This window comes from Linderina pennispora (genome assembly GCF_002104995.1).
Source record: "Linderina pennispora strain ATCC 12442 chromosome Unknown DL89scaffold_5, whole genome shotgun sequence".
NCBI lineage: Eukaryota > Fungi > Kickxellomycota > Kickxellomycetes > Kickxellales > Kickxellaceae > Linderina > Linderina pennispora.
The window spans coordinates 1,236,861-1,250,761 of record NW_024468253.1 but is presented as its reverse complement, the minus strand read 5'-3'; the positions used below and the strand labels follow the sequence as shown (position 1 = coordinate 1,250,761).

Genomic DNA, 13,901 nt, shown 5'->3' with positions numbered 1-13,901 from the left:
CGCCCCCTCAGGAGGAGATTCTGGTGTAAGCACATACGCACAGCGGGGAAGGGCGTCCAAAATTCGTGCGACATGCAAAGGATGGAGAGTCAGGCCTTTCACGAGGGATAGACACCGGCATCGTCGCCATTCCAGGACAATTCATATGCCGCCAGCGGTCCCAAGTCCTGTCACATTTGATTTGTTCTAAAAAGAGCAGCCTGGCGGCATGTCCTGGCAGGCGCACTCTCTGCGGTGATCGTCCCGCGTTCTAGCTGCTTGACGCAGGCTCATGTGGTTTGTGCACTGGACATGCTCCATATGAGGAAACCGGCGGCCTTGTCGCTTCTAGTGCCCGTTTTTGGATGTGTGGAAAGCGATGTGCGAGGGGTGGAGCTTGGATGCACGCGCACGTGAATGGGGATATGCGTCCTAGCGGGATGGATCTTGGAAATAGCCCGCTGGCAGGCGGTGGTGGTCCCAGACCGCACGGGACAGGATTGGGCCAGCCAGCCAGAATGGAAAAAGCAGTTACTGGGTCGCCAATGCTGGGTCAAAGGACGATGCATGTGAAATTAGCTTTGGGCTGCAAAGCAGGCAGCAGCCCTTGGCTCAAGAGCAGAAATATTCCATTGAGAAATGCGATTAAGGTGATAAGGAAGGAAGGTGGGTGGTGCCTACAGCTGGCCAGCGAGGATAAGCTCGATAGCGTCGCCTATAAAGTCCTTGCGCGGGCTGAGATCCACACCGTACTCGGCTGAGAGCTGCGTGCGCACGCTCTTCTTGGTTACAGCATTGAGATCCGAGTTTGCCAGAATGCGGCGGATGCTCTCGACCAGCTGGTCATCAGTCGGCAAAAGCCCGCTCATCATCATGCCCGGTGTGCCGCCGCTCATCATTGCCTGGCTCGAGGCGACCATAGGAGCAAATGCGCTCGCCGGGCCGCCCGCCGAGGAAGTGCTGTAGAACGATTTGGTGTGTTCTGGATGGCCGGCCGCAGCAGGCGGCATGCTCTGCTGCTGCTGCTGCTGCTGCATTGGCTGCTGGTTGAAGAAACTGCCGCTGGACATGCCTGAGATGGGACGCACCGCGCCAGTGTTGGGCAGCAGGCCAGACGATGACGGTGTCGGTGATGTGTTTCCGTAGGACGTGTACGTGTTGTAGATGCCAGCCTGCGAGGTTCTGGTAGTACGACGGGGTGCGCGACATCATCGAGTTAGTATCCATAGGCTGCATCATGATCATTTCAGTCGGGCTGTTAGCCCGCATGCTGTACTGCTGCTGTTGCTGCTGCAGCGCAACTGGTGTCGACAGGGTTAGACGAGGATCACCACCACTGGACCACAGAGCCAGGGACCGCCCATCATGACAGAGCCCGGACCACCCATCACGACAGAGCCTGGGCCGCCGCCATACATGGTGGTCGGCGTGCCCACACGGGGCATCGACATCGCTGGTGGCATCTGGTAACCGACCTGGCTGCCATTAGGACCAGATTGGCGGCTGTACATGGTGCCGCGGTCATCTTCCTTGCTGGATCCGGCGTTCGGGTTCATGTTGGGCGGCGGCGCGTTCAGGACACCAGCAGGCTGCCAGCTCACCCTCGTACTCGACCCAACGGCGCTGTGGAATCGATTTAGGGTCAAATGGCTTATCGTCATTGATGATGATCTTGCGCTTGCCATCGCCGACCACCACGCGCGTGTTACCCCACGAGAAGTCATCCATATGCCAGAACGAGTAGATGGGAAGGACACACGACCACAGCGGGAAGGCCAGCAAGTAGATGATCATCCAGCCAATATGCTGCCACTCGCGGCGCAGAACGAAAATCACCATCTGCACGCCGTAGATGGCGGCAATGAGGTACAGAGAGATGTAACCGACGTCGGCAGTATTTGTAGCAGCAGCGTAGATCAAGTAGATAAAGTACCCAAGCGTGGTCGGCATGGTCAGGGTACCAAACAGATCGAGGAACACGACGAAGCGCATCGAGAAGCAGCAGAAACCGCAGAGGTTGGGCAGGAACAGCAGCTCAGCCAGATTGTGTACAGTCGAGTTGATCCAGCGACGACGCTGCGACATCAAAACACCCCATTTCTCGGGAGCAATAGTCTTGCACTTGGCATCCTGGATAAACTTGAGCTTGAAGTTCGGGGAAGTTCTTCATCATCAGCGTTGTCAGGTACCGATCCTCGCCGAGTGACAGCAGGTTCTTCTTGTGCAGCGTAGTCGACGTGCAGCTCCGAGTATGCCTCAAGGCACTGGCTTCGCGATCAGCAGCGGCTTTCCAGCAGGATTACGCAGGCGGTACAGACAGAAGCAGCCTGGCAGACAGGTGACTGATCCAAACAGTCGACTCGAACGCCTTGGCCATGTGGTGCGAGATGAAGTACTCATACACCTGCATCATGGTGGTCCAGCTCTTGGACTCATTGCCCAGCATTGTCTCACCGCAAATACCGGCGATACGCTGGTCTGACGAACACGCAGAGACCAGACGAGTGAGCGAGTCCGGCATGACCTCGGTATCGGCATCGACCTGCAACAGGTACTCAAAGTTCTGTGGTGGGACACCGATGATATGGCGCATCTGGTGGTACATCTCGAGCTCGAAGCGGCGTCATCGGCAGGTCGAAATGCACCTTGTTGAAGAACGACATGGCGACCAGCTGAGAATCACGCTTACCACGATTACCCGATCTGCTTGTCTCATCCGGGGTGCCAACCTTGACTACAACCATGAACGGCACGACATGTCCCTCGAACTCGTAGAGACCAGAGTACACCTTACAGATGTTGTGGCGGCGCGAGCCCTCAGCAATGGCCAGGTAGTCGCGGCCTGGGGGATCGTACTCTGGGTCGACTCCGAGGATATCCAGCACAATGCGCGGGGTCGACTTTTCGTTACCAGGAGCCGACAATGTTGCCATCGCAGATAACCAAGCAGCAGCTTGTGGTTGTCTTCGTACTCGAGTCCGGCCAGGGACTTGGATGGTCTTGGACAGACTGTCTTCGTCCTCGGTATAGCAAGGAACCTGGCAGACAACGAAACTTGTGCGGCGGGATCGGGCGCTTCTTGTTGCCAAACTGCAGCGCAGCCAAAAACTTTGCTAGGACAACCACCATCAGCAGGGCGGCAAAGGCAAGCAGCATGTAGTTGGCAAAATGACAGCGCACGCTCTGTCTGTCGTCGACCCTGCCGACGTAGAACAAGTTCTTCATGCAGTTGTAGTTGGCTTCGCGCGTCGCTGGATTCCAGGTCAGCGCGTCCCAGCTCTTGGTGATGTCAGCAGAGCCATAGCCGTCCTGGTTCATGATTGCCTCGAGCTTCGAATCGAGAAGGTTGTACTTGTTGTTGGTGTTGAACGCGCCGTTGATGATGGGGTCAAAGTACGGCTGCATATTGAACACCTCCTTGTTGATGACGCGCCAGTATTTTCCTTGGTCCTTGTACATGCTGTTAATCCAGTCAAACTTCCACACCACACCGCCCTTCTTGAACTTTTTCAGCGCTGGCAGCGCATACTTTGCAAAGAAGTTGGGGTCCTTCAGCTCATCAGATGTCGGATCCCCCTGGTACTTGTGCTTGAACATATACTGGCCAGTGGTGTCGGTATTATCCGAGGCGCCATCAACGGGGTAGTACCGGGTGTAGTTGGGGTCATCCTCCGCGCTGAGGAACTGGGGGCATGCGACGCGGACAGGGATCGGGAATGAGGCATTGACGTCATTGCCTGCATAGAACTCCAGGATGAGATCCTTTCTGGCCTTGTTGGCAGTGGTGCCATGGGGCTGCTTCATCCAGTCGGTGATGTCGTAGGTGGAGCCACGCAGCGCGACATACGCCTTGTCCTCGGTGTTGTAGCCAGCAATGTCGTCGAGCGTCCATACATTCTCCTTGGGGCACAGAATCAGACCCAGGCCGATAATGAGGAACAAAAGGGCAAACCACAGGATGACAATGATCACGCAGATGGCCAGCTTCTCACGCCATGCCATACGCACATCCTGGCGCTTCATGCGGCCACACCACGTCAGCAGCGGCGACGGCATCCAGAACGTCAGCATCCATGTCAAAAACACCCAGCACCGCCGTGACTTGGTTACTGCCAGGTCCTCGACGTGTTCGTGACTGCCAATCGCCATATTGCCCTCGCCTCCTGTGCCGCCCTTCTCCTGCCCGGGCTTCTCACGTGCCTCGTATGTATCCATCGGCGCCTCCTTCTCACCGTCGCCATGGTTTCCGCCGCCGCCAGGCAGGCTGTGACGGAGCCCGCTGAGGAATGTGCTGCGCCGGCCCTTGTCGCCAGCAGCACTGGCCGAGTCGTTGGTGGGTCCAGCGCCGCCCATTTGCCGACCCGTGTAGGTGAATCCGACGCCACGGGAAAACTGGCCGTCGTTGCTGCCACCGGCAAAGTCATCCTCGCTTCCCTGAGGGACCTGCTCTGCGCGGGGCGTGTACAAATGCGAGCTTTGTTTGTCCATCACGCCACTAGGTAGTAGATGGTGATGGTATGGATGCTGAAACACAAATGAGGTAGGCCTACGTAGCCTGTGCCAAAGATAGTACGAGGCAAGAGGATGTGAATAACGAAAATAAAAGAAATGGTGGCAACCAAAAACAAAACACTGAGCGGAGAGGAAGAAGAACCGAGGGATGTAGCGTAGAGACAACGAGAGCCAAAATCCGCCATGCATTTGTCCCCTGGCTTCTCTTGCCCGAATCTGCCCACCAGAAGGCTATTTTTGGGCTCATGGAGGCGCGCGGTACTACAGAGGCCAACCAAACGCACTATTGGCGACAGTGGGTCCGAGCCTGAATTGCGTCGTACAATGAACACACTCTCGGAGAGAAAGCACCACGAAAAGCGGCTGGCGAACCCACCCCTTTTCTGTGGGGCGAAATGAAGAAGCCTGGCGGCCGCATCCTAGTGCTGCCCTCGCTTTTGGCCCCCACAGGGAATAAGCCCTGCGGTAGAGCTCAAAAAAAAAAAATAGAAAGCTGGTGGCCATGTCGAGCGCCTTGGGGTCGGCGATTATTGCTCGCAGGCCTGTCATCTGGACGCCGAGTCTTTGTATATGGAAGCTTCGACATGCATACGCGGTCCACTCTACACGCACACATCTTGTTCAAACAGAGGATTGTCAAAGGTTCTGAGCGGCAGTCCATTCCGCCGCAACTGTCACTCTCTCCCAGCTCAGCGGGCTCGCCTGCTCCCCATCGCCCATGTCTGATCACGGTTTTGTTTGGTCATGCAAAATTGTGCTTAAAAAAGCAGAAAACATGTGTAACATCTAAAAATATCGCCGGCACTATCACACTAGCGACGCAGATAGTACGCTGAGTAGAACCCGTGTACTGAACTCCCTAGATGGAAGACTTGCCAGGTATGCTGCAGTGAGGCAAGGGCTGCCATAGCAAAGACCACAGCATAGTTTCTGCTGGCAAAGTGCCCTATGACACGTGAGCCAGAAATCAGATTCCAGTCCAGGTGATCAAATCAATAAATGTAATCTACCAATCACGTTTTGGCTCGCGTCGGTGCATGAACGCGTCGGCACGCGTCGGTACTTGCTGCGTGCTGCTTGTGGGCTTGGAAAAAAAGTTTTTGGCAGGCGCTGATTTTAAAAGGGGCCCGCTGTACGCGCAGCAGGACGAAACGCCTGTCCCGCTTTCTTTCTCTCCTCTTGACACAGAATCCTCCCAGCACTTTTTTCTCACTCTTTTTTGTAATTAGCGCAGAATCCCTCGAAATCGCCTTTTTGCCAACACTCTACAACCATGATCGAAGCAGTTCTCGCCCAGGCCTCCATCTTCAAGAAGATCGTTGAGGCGCTCAAGGAGCTCATCTCTGAGACCAACATTGACTTCTCCGAGGCCGGCATCAGCCTGCAGGCGATGGACAGCTCGCACATTGCGCTGTGCAACCTGCTGCTGCGCGACGACGGTTTCAAGTCGTACCGCTGCGACCGGGCGCTGACGCTGGGCGTGAACCTCAACTCGCTGAGCAAGCTGCTCAAGTGCGCTGGCAACGACGATGAGATGCGGATTTTCGCTAACGACGACTCTGGTGCCGACCAGCTGAACTTTTCGTTCGAGAGCGCAAACAGCGAGCGCGTCAGCGAGTTCTCGCTCAAGCTGATGGACATTGACGCCGACAGCGTCGACATCCCCGATATGGACTACCAGGCGATTATTGACATGAGCTCGTCCGAGTTCTCGCGCATCATCCGCGATCTCAGCAGCGTTGGCGAGGCTGTCTCCATCGATGCCACCAAGCAGGGCGTCAAGTTCTCGTCGGCGGGTGACGCCGGCAAGGGGAGCATTCTGCTCAAGCACCAAAAGTCGGTCGATGGCGACAGCGCCCTGGCCACGTCGATTGAGATCAACGAGCCTGTCAGCCACTCGCTTGCCTTGAAGTTCCTGTCGAGCTTTGCCAAGGCTGCGCCGCTCACCGACCGCGTCAGCATCCACATGACCGAGGATGTCCCTGTCATGTTCGAGTTCAAGATCTCGGAGATTGGCCACATCCGCTTCTACCTGGCTCCCCAGATCGACGACGAGGAGTAAGTGCTTTCATTTGGAGGTGTGTTGAAGAACAAAATAAATGTAATGGGTGTTTTCGAAACACAATGAAATGATGAGAGGTGTAGTATATGATGACGTGTTTAGAGAGTTCCTGTCAGCATCCGGTCAACAACGTTGCTGATGAAGTCCTTGCGAGCAGTCAAGTCCATGTTGAACTCCTGCGCTAACTGCGCACGGATCCGCTTCTTGGTCATGGTTGACAGGTCCGACTCGGCCAATATGCGACGCACAGCCTCAGCAAGCTGCTCGTCAGACGGGCCAGCGCCTTGCTCGGTAGCGGCGCCAGTCGTGAATGTCGACATTGGGCGCAGCGGCTGCTGCTGGTGCTGCACTGTCTGATTGCCAGGTGTATTGCCGCCCATGTTGATGGCAGCCGACATGTACTCCTGTGACGCAACCGCTGTCTGTAGGTCGTGGTGCAGCGAGGTGGACGACGCAATGGTCATCGGCCGAACCAGTCCAGAAGCTGGCGATATGGACCTGCCCACCGCGCCCATGCCATTCACAGTGCTATACATGGCCAATGCCTCGTGCGACGCGATTGTGCCGGCACCCTGCATATTGACTGTCGCATACGGCGCATACGGGCCCATCGGGCTTGTCACAGCAGCCAAATAGCGCTGGTCTGGCACGCCTGGTCTCATGGCAGTTGGTGTACCTGACCGCGACAGCGCATACGGATTCGACATGACATTGCTGCCAACGACGGATGGAGCCGCATTGTAGCCACCGTACATGCTTCCGACCCGGTTCATTATCATCCCGGATTGCTGACTGTACGATGACATGCGCTCATCATCCTTGTGCGAGCCAGCATTCGGGTTCATGTTGGGCGGCGGTGCATTCAGAACACCAGCGGCTGCCAGTTCCTGCTCATACTCAGCCCAGCGGCGGTGCGGGATCGATGCTGGATCGAAAGGTTTGTCGTCAGTCACAATCAGCTGGCGCTTGCCATCGCCAACCACCACGCGCGTGTTACCCCACGAGAAGTCATCCATATGCCAGAACGAGTACACAGGCAGGACGAACGACCACAGCGGATAGGCCATCAGGTATATGATCATCCAGCCGACATGCTGCCACTCACGGCGCATGATGAATATGATTGACTGCACGCCGTAGATAGCACCGATGAGAATCAGCGAGATGTAGCCGACATCAGCTATGCCCGTCACGGCGATATAGATCAGATATCCAAAGTAAAGCAGCGTGGTCGGCATGGTCAGGGTAGCCGAAACAGATCGAGGAACACGACAAAGCGCATTGAGAAGCAGCAGAATCCACACATGTCCGGCAGGAACATGAGCTCAGCAAGGTTGTGGATGGTTGAGTTGATCCAGCGACGACGCTGTGACATCAGGATGGCCCACTTTTCGGGAGCAATAGTCTTGCACTTGGCATCCTGGATAAACTTGAGCTTGAAGTTCGGGAAATGCTTCATCATCAGCGTTGTCAGGTACCGATCCTCGCCGAGCGACAGCAGGTTCTTCTTGTGCAGCGTGTCGACATGCAGCTCCGAGTATGCCTCAACAACAGGCTTTGCGATCAGCAGCGGCTTGTCGTCGGCACTGCGCAGTCGGTACATACAGAAGCAGCCTGGCAGACAGGTGACTGATCCAAACAGCGACTCGAACGCCTTGGCCATGTGGTGCGAGATGAAGTACTCGTACACCTGCATCATGGTGGTCCAGCTTTGATTCTCGATTGCCCAGCATGGTTTCGCCGCAAATTCCAACGATGCGCTGGTCTGACGAGCAAGCAGCAATGAGGCGCGACAGCGAGTCTGGCATGACTTCGGTATCGGCATCGACCTGCAAAATATACTCGAATTCGCGCGGGTCCATGCCAATGATATGGCGCATCTGGTGGTACATCTCGAGCTCGAGCGGCGCCATCGGCAGGATCAAAGTGGACCTTCTGGAAGTACGACATTAGCACAATCTGCGAATCGCGCTTGCCTCGGTTCCCAGAGCGATCGCTCTCCTCCGGCGTACCGACTTTGGCTACAACCATGAACGGCACGACATGTCCCTCGAAACTCGTAGAGACCAGAGTACACCTTGCCAATGTTGTGGCGGCGCGAACCCTCAGCAATAGGCCAGATAGTCGCGGCCAGGCGGGTCGTACTCTGGATCGACTCCGAGGATATCCAGCACAATACGCGGAGTGGGCCGGTCATTCCCCGAACCGACAATGTTGCCGTCGCAGATGATGAAAATGAGCTTGTGCTTGTCTTCGTAATCGAGCCCTGCCAACGAATTAATGGTCTTCTCCAAGCTAGCCTCATCCTCAGGTGTAGCAGGGAACCTGGCAGATGACAAACTTGTGTCGGCGGAATCGGACGGTTTTTGGTGCCAAACTGCAGTGCGGTGAGGAATTTCACGAGCACCATCATCATGAGCACACATGCAAATGCGAGCAGCATATAGTTGGAGAACAGGCACCGCACCGAGTGCCTGTCGTCAACCTTGCCGACGTAGAACAGGTTCTTCATGCACTGGTAGTTGGCCTGCTTGGAGTCAGCGGTTGGCCACAGAACGCGGTCCCACGGTGCCAGTAATGTCGGTGTCGCCAGCGCCCTTGTCGTCAAAGAGGTTCTCGATGCGGTTGTCCAGGAAGCGCCACTCCTTGCCGGTGTTGCCTGGAGCATTGATTGTGGCAAAGTAGTCCTCCAGGTTGAACACCTCCTTGTTGATGACAGCGCCAGTACTTGCCCTGCTCCTTGTGCATGTCCTTGACCCAGTCGTAGCTCCACACAACGTCGCCCTTTTTGAACAGGTTGAGCGTCGGGATCACGTACTTTGCAAAAAACGACTGGTCGCTCAGCTCGGCCGACGATGGCAGCGTCCCAACCTTGTGCGTGTACGGGAAAGTCTGCAAGGCGGTTGGGTCGGCATCGGTCAGGTACATGGAGAACCGCGGGTCGGCTTTTTGGGAGACCAGCGAAGGGCAGGCAGTCCGGATAGCAATGGGGAAAGAGGCGTTGACGTCCTGACCCGCAAACATAACCATGAGATCCTTGGACGCCACAAACGACGACACGCCATGTTTCTGATTCAGGTATTGTGTGATGTCGTACACTCGGCCACGCAGCGCAATATACGCATCCTTGTCCGAGTTGTGGCCTGCGACGTCCTCGAGTGTCCACACGTGCTCCCTAGGGCACAGAATCAGACCCAGGCCGATAATGACAAACAGCAGGACGCACCAGATGAAGAAAATAATCAGGCAAATTGCTACCTTCTCGCGCCACGCCATACGCACGTCGGGGCGCTTCATGCGGCCGCACAAGCTCAGGAACGGCGACGGGATCCACCACGTCAAGGACCAGGTCATGAACGTCCAGATGCGCCGCGTGCGTGTGGTCTCAAGCTCCTCGATCGTCTCATGCGCCGGCTTCTCATTGCTTGCATCGTCGGCGTTGAATGCAGTGCCCTCGCTGGGCTCCTTGGATGTATGCGCGGATGTACTTTGTGCCGTCCAGCATTTCGTGGCTCTGGGATGCCGCGGCTCCATGGCGAGGCAGCGTGTGTGTCGATGTTGCTGCCGTTGCCGCTGCAAAGCCAGCAGGGATGCTGCGAGTGTCACCCGCCACAAACGACGCAGAGGCTGGCCATTGCGTGCTGTTGGGCATTTGGGCATCCATGTTGGACGAGACTGGGATATTAGGCTGTATATAAGGGAGGCGAGCTGGCGGATGGTGGCGAGCTGTGCTGGATAATGAGTAGGAATACACAAAGCGAATACTAGAAGGACGGCTGGTAGCACTGGTAGAAAAAGAGAAAAATGTATAAAGAACGGTGAAGCTGCTCTCCGGGAATTTGGCTTCTTGACCTGCTCCCTCTTGCCCCCAGACGCTTTATCCATGTTCGGCAAGCGCATTTCCATCGCCTGCTGCTCCCAGAGCATGTATCCGGCCTGAGCCAGCCTCACGCCTGCCGCGTGTGAACGGTGGTGAATTAAGTAGCCCAGGAATTTTTGCTCGTCCCCACCCTCCCTAAAGAATGAAGCTGTGCTTTCCACTACTGTCGAGTATTTTGTGTGTGTTTTCAAGTATGGCCATCGGCTGCTTGGACCAAAACAAAAATGGATAGCACAATGATCAAAGCGCCTGGAATTGGCCACCCCTCCTCTACTGCTGCTGCGTCGAGGGAAAGTCCAAATACAAACACGGCCAATATTTCGTGCCTCCTCTATTCTGGCAACAAAGGCCTAACAACTGCCGGCTTGCTATAGTCCAAAAGTGCCAATGCTGCCATATACCGGACACTATGAGGGGAGAGGCGGCTGCACTGGGTAAACAAAAAACAAGCCGCATCTGCCAGCACGACCGGCTGGGATATCCTCCAGATGGCAGAGCAGCAGACACGCTCCTCCATTGCTAACTATTGCTAGCCATTGCTAGCCCTGCCCGCCAGCCGAGAAAATAAGCATGGGCACCATGTATTCCTCGCAGAAAACGTTCCTTGCAAAAGGCAGTAGGTCTCCGATATGGCGACTATCATTTCTGCCTTTTAGTGATGGCGAAAAGACACAGCCTCCCAGTCAGATGGCATACTTCACCTCGCTGCAACTCCCAAGCACCACCCCAATGCTACAGCGCGCTGCATGTGGCTGTGTCTGCCGTTCCTATGGTGTTTGTTTGCATGCCCACGAAAAAAAAAATGGAGCACTGATGTTTATTGCTTGGTTGGGAACTTTGCAGGGTCCAGCAAAAACAAATGCCCTTTCTTGTTGACCCGGCTCACAAACTCTGTGCGCACCAGCGCATTCAGGTAGTCCAAGCACTTGCTCCGCACAAGCCCACCTCCAACAGCCTTGACTATCTCGTGCACGTACATGCCCTGCCGGTTCAGGTCCAGCTCCTTCAAGATCTGCTCAATCGTGCTACGGTACGGGTCGCTCTGGTACCGGATTGGCAGCCTGTCGATGATACGGCGCGTTTGCAGCACAGGTCTGCGGCTGTGTGCCTTGATAACAACGCGTTTCTTTTGTTGCTGAGCGCCTGGTTTAACGCCGCTTGGGATGCCAGCGCCAGTGTGTGGCTTCTGGGCTTCGGCTGGTGGGGACAGCAGAGGGATGGGTTCTGGATGCATGGGCTCCGGCGGTGGTGTGGCTGGCCGCTCCAGGAAGCGCGTACGAGTCCGTGTTCGGTGCCTCTGGGAACTCCATGCACTCGCTGTTGAGGCGCAAGCCCTGCAGGAACACCGAAAAGTTCCTGTTGAAACTGAGCAGACTGTCGTTGATGCTGTCCAGCTGCTTCATGTTGTCCGACAGCGCCGACACGTTCCGCTGCAGCTCATACAGGCCGTCCTCGAAGCTCTGTGGATTTGGGTAAATGCTAAGTCGCCTTGTTGACATTGCCAAAATGAAAAAAATAAGTTAAAACTAGAGAAATATGAAGCGGTCGCTAACAAAACCCTATTGTTTTCGCTAAAATCCATGATCGAAATCACACGGAGTAGGGGATAATCAGCTCCGATTTTTGACGCCGACACGCCATAATACTGATTCCTTGCCACCATACCTTCTTCTCGTAGCAGATATTCGCCGCTTGGCTGCTTTGTCAGCAGATATTTCACCGCCCGCGGTCTTCTTTCCACTTTTCTATATATACATCGCATACTCGATGCTCTCAAGACTACGCCATCAGCATCAGCATCGGCATCGGCATCAGCACACCCACTTGTCCGCAAATCATTGTTTCACACCGCAAGGCCACTCAAAATGAAGGTTATCCCTGTCCCCTGTCTCTCAGATAACTACGCCTACGTCCTCGTCGACGAAACCGCCAAGAAGGTGTATGCCGTCGATCCAGTCGAGCCTGAGAAGGTTCTACCGGTGGTCGAGTCGACCAAGCTGGACTTTGCCGCCATTCTGACCACGCACCACCACCCTGACCACTCGGCTGGCAACACCAAGATCTTCAACACGGTGCCGAACCTCGAGGTCTATGGTGGTGAGAGCCGCATTCCGAACATGACCCGTGAGCTCAAAGACGGTGACACATTCACGCTGGGCAGTCTTAAGGTGCGCAGCCTAAAGACGCTTGGACACACGACCAGCAGCATCTGCTACTACATCGAAGGCAGCGACGACCGCATCGTGTTCACTGGTGACACCCTGTTTGTTGGCGGCTGTGGCAGGCTGTTTGAGGGCTCTCCAGCGGATATGCACGAATCGCTGAATGTCAAGCTGGCCGCTTTGCCCAAGGATACCAAGGTATATGCGGGACACGAGTACACCCGTAGCAACCTCAAGTTTGCGCTCTCGGTCGATGGCGACAACGAGGCTCTCAAGGCCAAGGCGCTCAAGTGTGAGCAGCTTGAGTGCACGATGCCCAGCACCATTGCCGAGGAGCTGGCTACCAACCCGTTCATGCGCGTGGACCAGCCCTGCGCTGCAGGCAGTCACGGGGGAGACTGACCCCGTCAAGGTCCTTGGTGCTATCCGCAGGCTCAAGGACCGGTTCTGACCGCACATATGCTACTAGTATATTCTTCGATTCTCTGAAAAAGAGTGCTCTTGCCACGATTACTCCTCCGACTCCTTGGCCTCGCCACCATCGGGACGCTTGGGGAAGAGTCAGGATCTTGAAGTTATCGCCGCTGATGGTGGTCGAGTTGACCTCGACATTGTCCTTGTTTGTGTATGTGTCGTAGCGGATCGATCCCTCAAGCTGCACCAGCGCGCTCTTCTTCACCACGCGCATCACCTTGTCAGCATTATTGCCAGTGAAGCGGATCCGGTGCCACGAGGTGTGCTCGAGGAGGTTGCCTTCCTTGTCCTTGTACCGCCGAGAGGTCGCCAGCGGGAACGACGCTAGCTTGTTGCCGTTCTCAAACGTAGTCTCCTGGGGATCAGCACCGACGTTGCCGATCAGAATGACCTTGTTCATGTAGTAGCGGATGCCGCGCGCCTGCGGCTGGAGCGCAGAGCCGGCCATGGCCTAGGAAATAACAGTGCATGAACACATTAGCTGTTTGAAGGCAACCAAACCTGCAGCATCCCCCTAGTATCACAGCCGCGACTTTGTACCTTGACATTGAACGAGCGAGCGAGAGTAGCACGGAACATTTCTGTGAATTCGTGAATTGAGCAAGAGCGTGGATAAATATTTTTCAAACACAGAGCAGAAGCGCAAGACAGCGATTTTGTGATGACGCTGAAGTGGAGGCACAAAATTTTTCCCGGCCAAGTTTGCAACCAATCGAGCGATCATCCAAGTGTCTTTTTTCGCACCCCTACTGTCACCTTTTTTTTTTTTTTTTTTTGACGCGCTCTTTCAAATGCAGCCACCAAACCAGCGCGAGCGCCAACAGCCCCAGGG

The 13,901-nt window shown here is 55.5% G+C and overlaps 6 protein-coding genes across 6 annotated transcripts; 3 read left to right on the top strand and 3 right to left on the bottom strand.

Moving 5' to 3' along the window:
• Nucleotides 1-656: 656 nt before the first annotated feature.
• Nucleotides 657-4,467, bottom strand: DL89DRAFT_292511 (uncharacterized protein; the record flags this gene model as incomplete). Its single annotated transcript, XM_040890319.1, has 9 exons — nt 657-1,161; nt 1,187-1,280; nt 1,337-1,568; nt 1,594-2,124; nt 2,169-2,247; nt 2,340-2,590; nt 2,625-2,879; nt 2,970-2,988; nt 3,035-4,467. 9 exons carry the CDS (start codon nt 4,465-4,467, stop codon nt 657-659), a joined length of 3,399 nt encoding a protein of 1,132 aa, XP_040744530.1.
• Nucleotides 4,468-5,638: 1,171 nt separating this feature from the next.
• Nucleotides 5,639-6,616, top strand: DL89DRAFT_267049 (proliferating cell nuclear antigen-like protein). The gene has a single exon (XM_040887340.1). The coding sequence runs from the start codon at nt 5,765-5,767 to the stop codon at nt 6,551-6,553; it is 789 nt and encodes a 262-aa protein (XP_040744529.1). The 5' UTR covers nt 5,639-5,764; the 3' UTR covers nt 6,554-6,616.
• A 35-nt stretch (nt 6,617-6,651) lies between these two features.
• DL89DRAFT_274751 (uncharacterized protein) lies at nt 6,652-8,996 on the bottom strand (the record flags this gene model as incomplete). The annotated part of the gene is made up of 7 exons (XM_040889234.1): nt 6,652-7,210; nt 7,250-7,733; nt 7,856-8,270; nt 8,308-8,451; nt 8,486-8,609; nt 8,699-8,859; nt 8,895-8,996. The coding sequence occupies 7 exons, from the start codon at nt 8,994-8,996 to the stop codon at nt 6,652-6,654; spliced, it is 1,989 nt and encodes a 662-aa protein (XP_040744528.1).
• A 2,095-nt stretch (nt 8,997-11,091) lies between these two features.
• On the top strand, nt 11,092-11,991 carry DL89DRAFT_143505 (uncharacterized protein). The gene has a single exon (XM_040883471.1). It carries the CDS (start codon nt 11,293-11,295, stop codon nt 11,755-11,757), a length of 465 nt encoding a protein of 154 aa, XP_040744527.1. The 5' UTR covers nt 11,092-11,292; the 3' UTR covers nt 11,758-11,991.
• Nucleotides 11,992-12,298: 307 nt separating this feature from the next.
• DL89DRAFT_292508 (hydroxyacylglutathione hydrolase) lies at nt 12,299-13,046 on the top strand (the record flags this gene model as incomplete). The annotated part of the gene is made up of 2 exons (XM_040890318.1): nt 12,299-12,955; nt 12,993-13,046. The coding sequence occupies 2 exons, from the start codon at nt 12,299-12,301 to the stop codon at nt 13,044-13,046; spliced, it is 711 nt and encodes a 236-aa protein (XP_040744526.1).
• A 111-nt stretch (nt 13,047-13,157) lies between these two features.
• On the bottom strand, nt 13,158-13,478 carry DL89DRAFT_205747 (single-strand binding protein; the record flags this gene model as incomplete). The annotated part of the gene is made up of 1 exon (XM_040884074.1): nt 13,158-13,478. A coding segment is annotated over one exon (321 nt), but the record flags the coding sequence as incomplete, so codon positions are not given.
• Between the last annotated feature and the right edge of the window lie 423 nt (nt 13,479-13,901).

What these genes read in the sequence shown, in the direction of transcription:
- DL89DRAFT_267049 (XM_040887340.1), top strand. Translation starts at nt 5,765, where the DNA reads ATGATCGAAGCAGTTCTCGCCCAGGCCTCCATCTTCAAGAAGATCGTT.
- DL89DRAFT_143505 (XM_040883471.1), top strand. Translation starts at nt 11,293, where the DNA reads ATGCCCTTTCTTGTTGACCCGGCTCACAAACTCTGTGCGCACCAGCGC.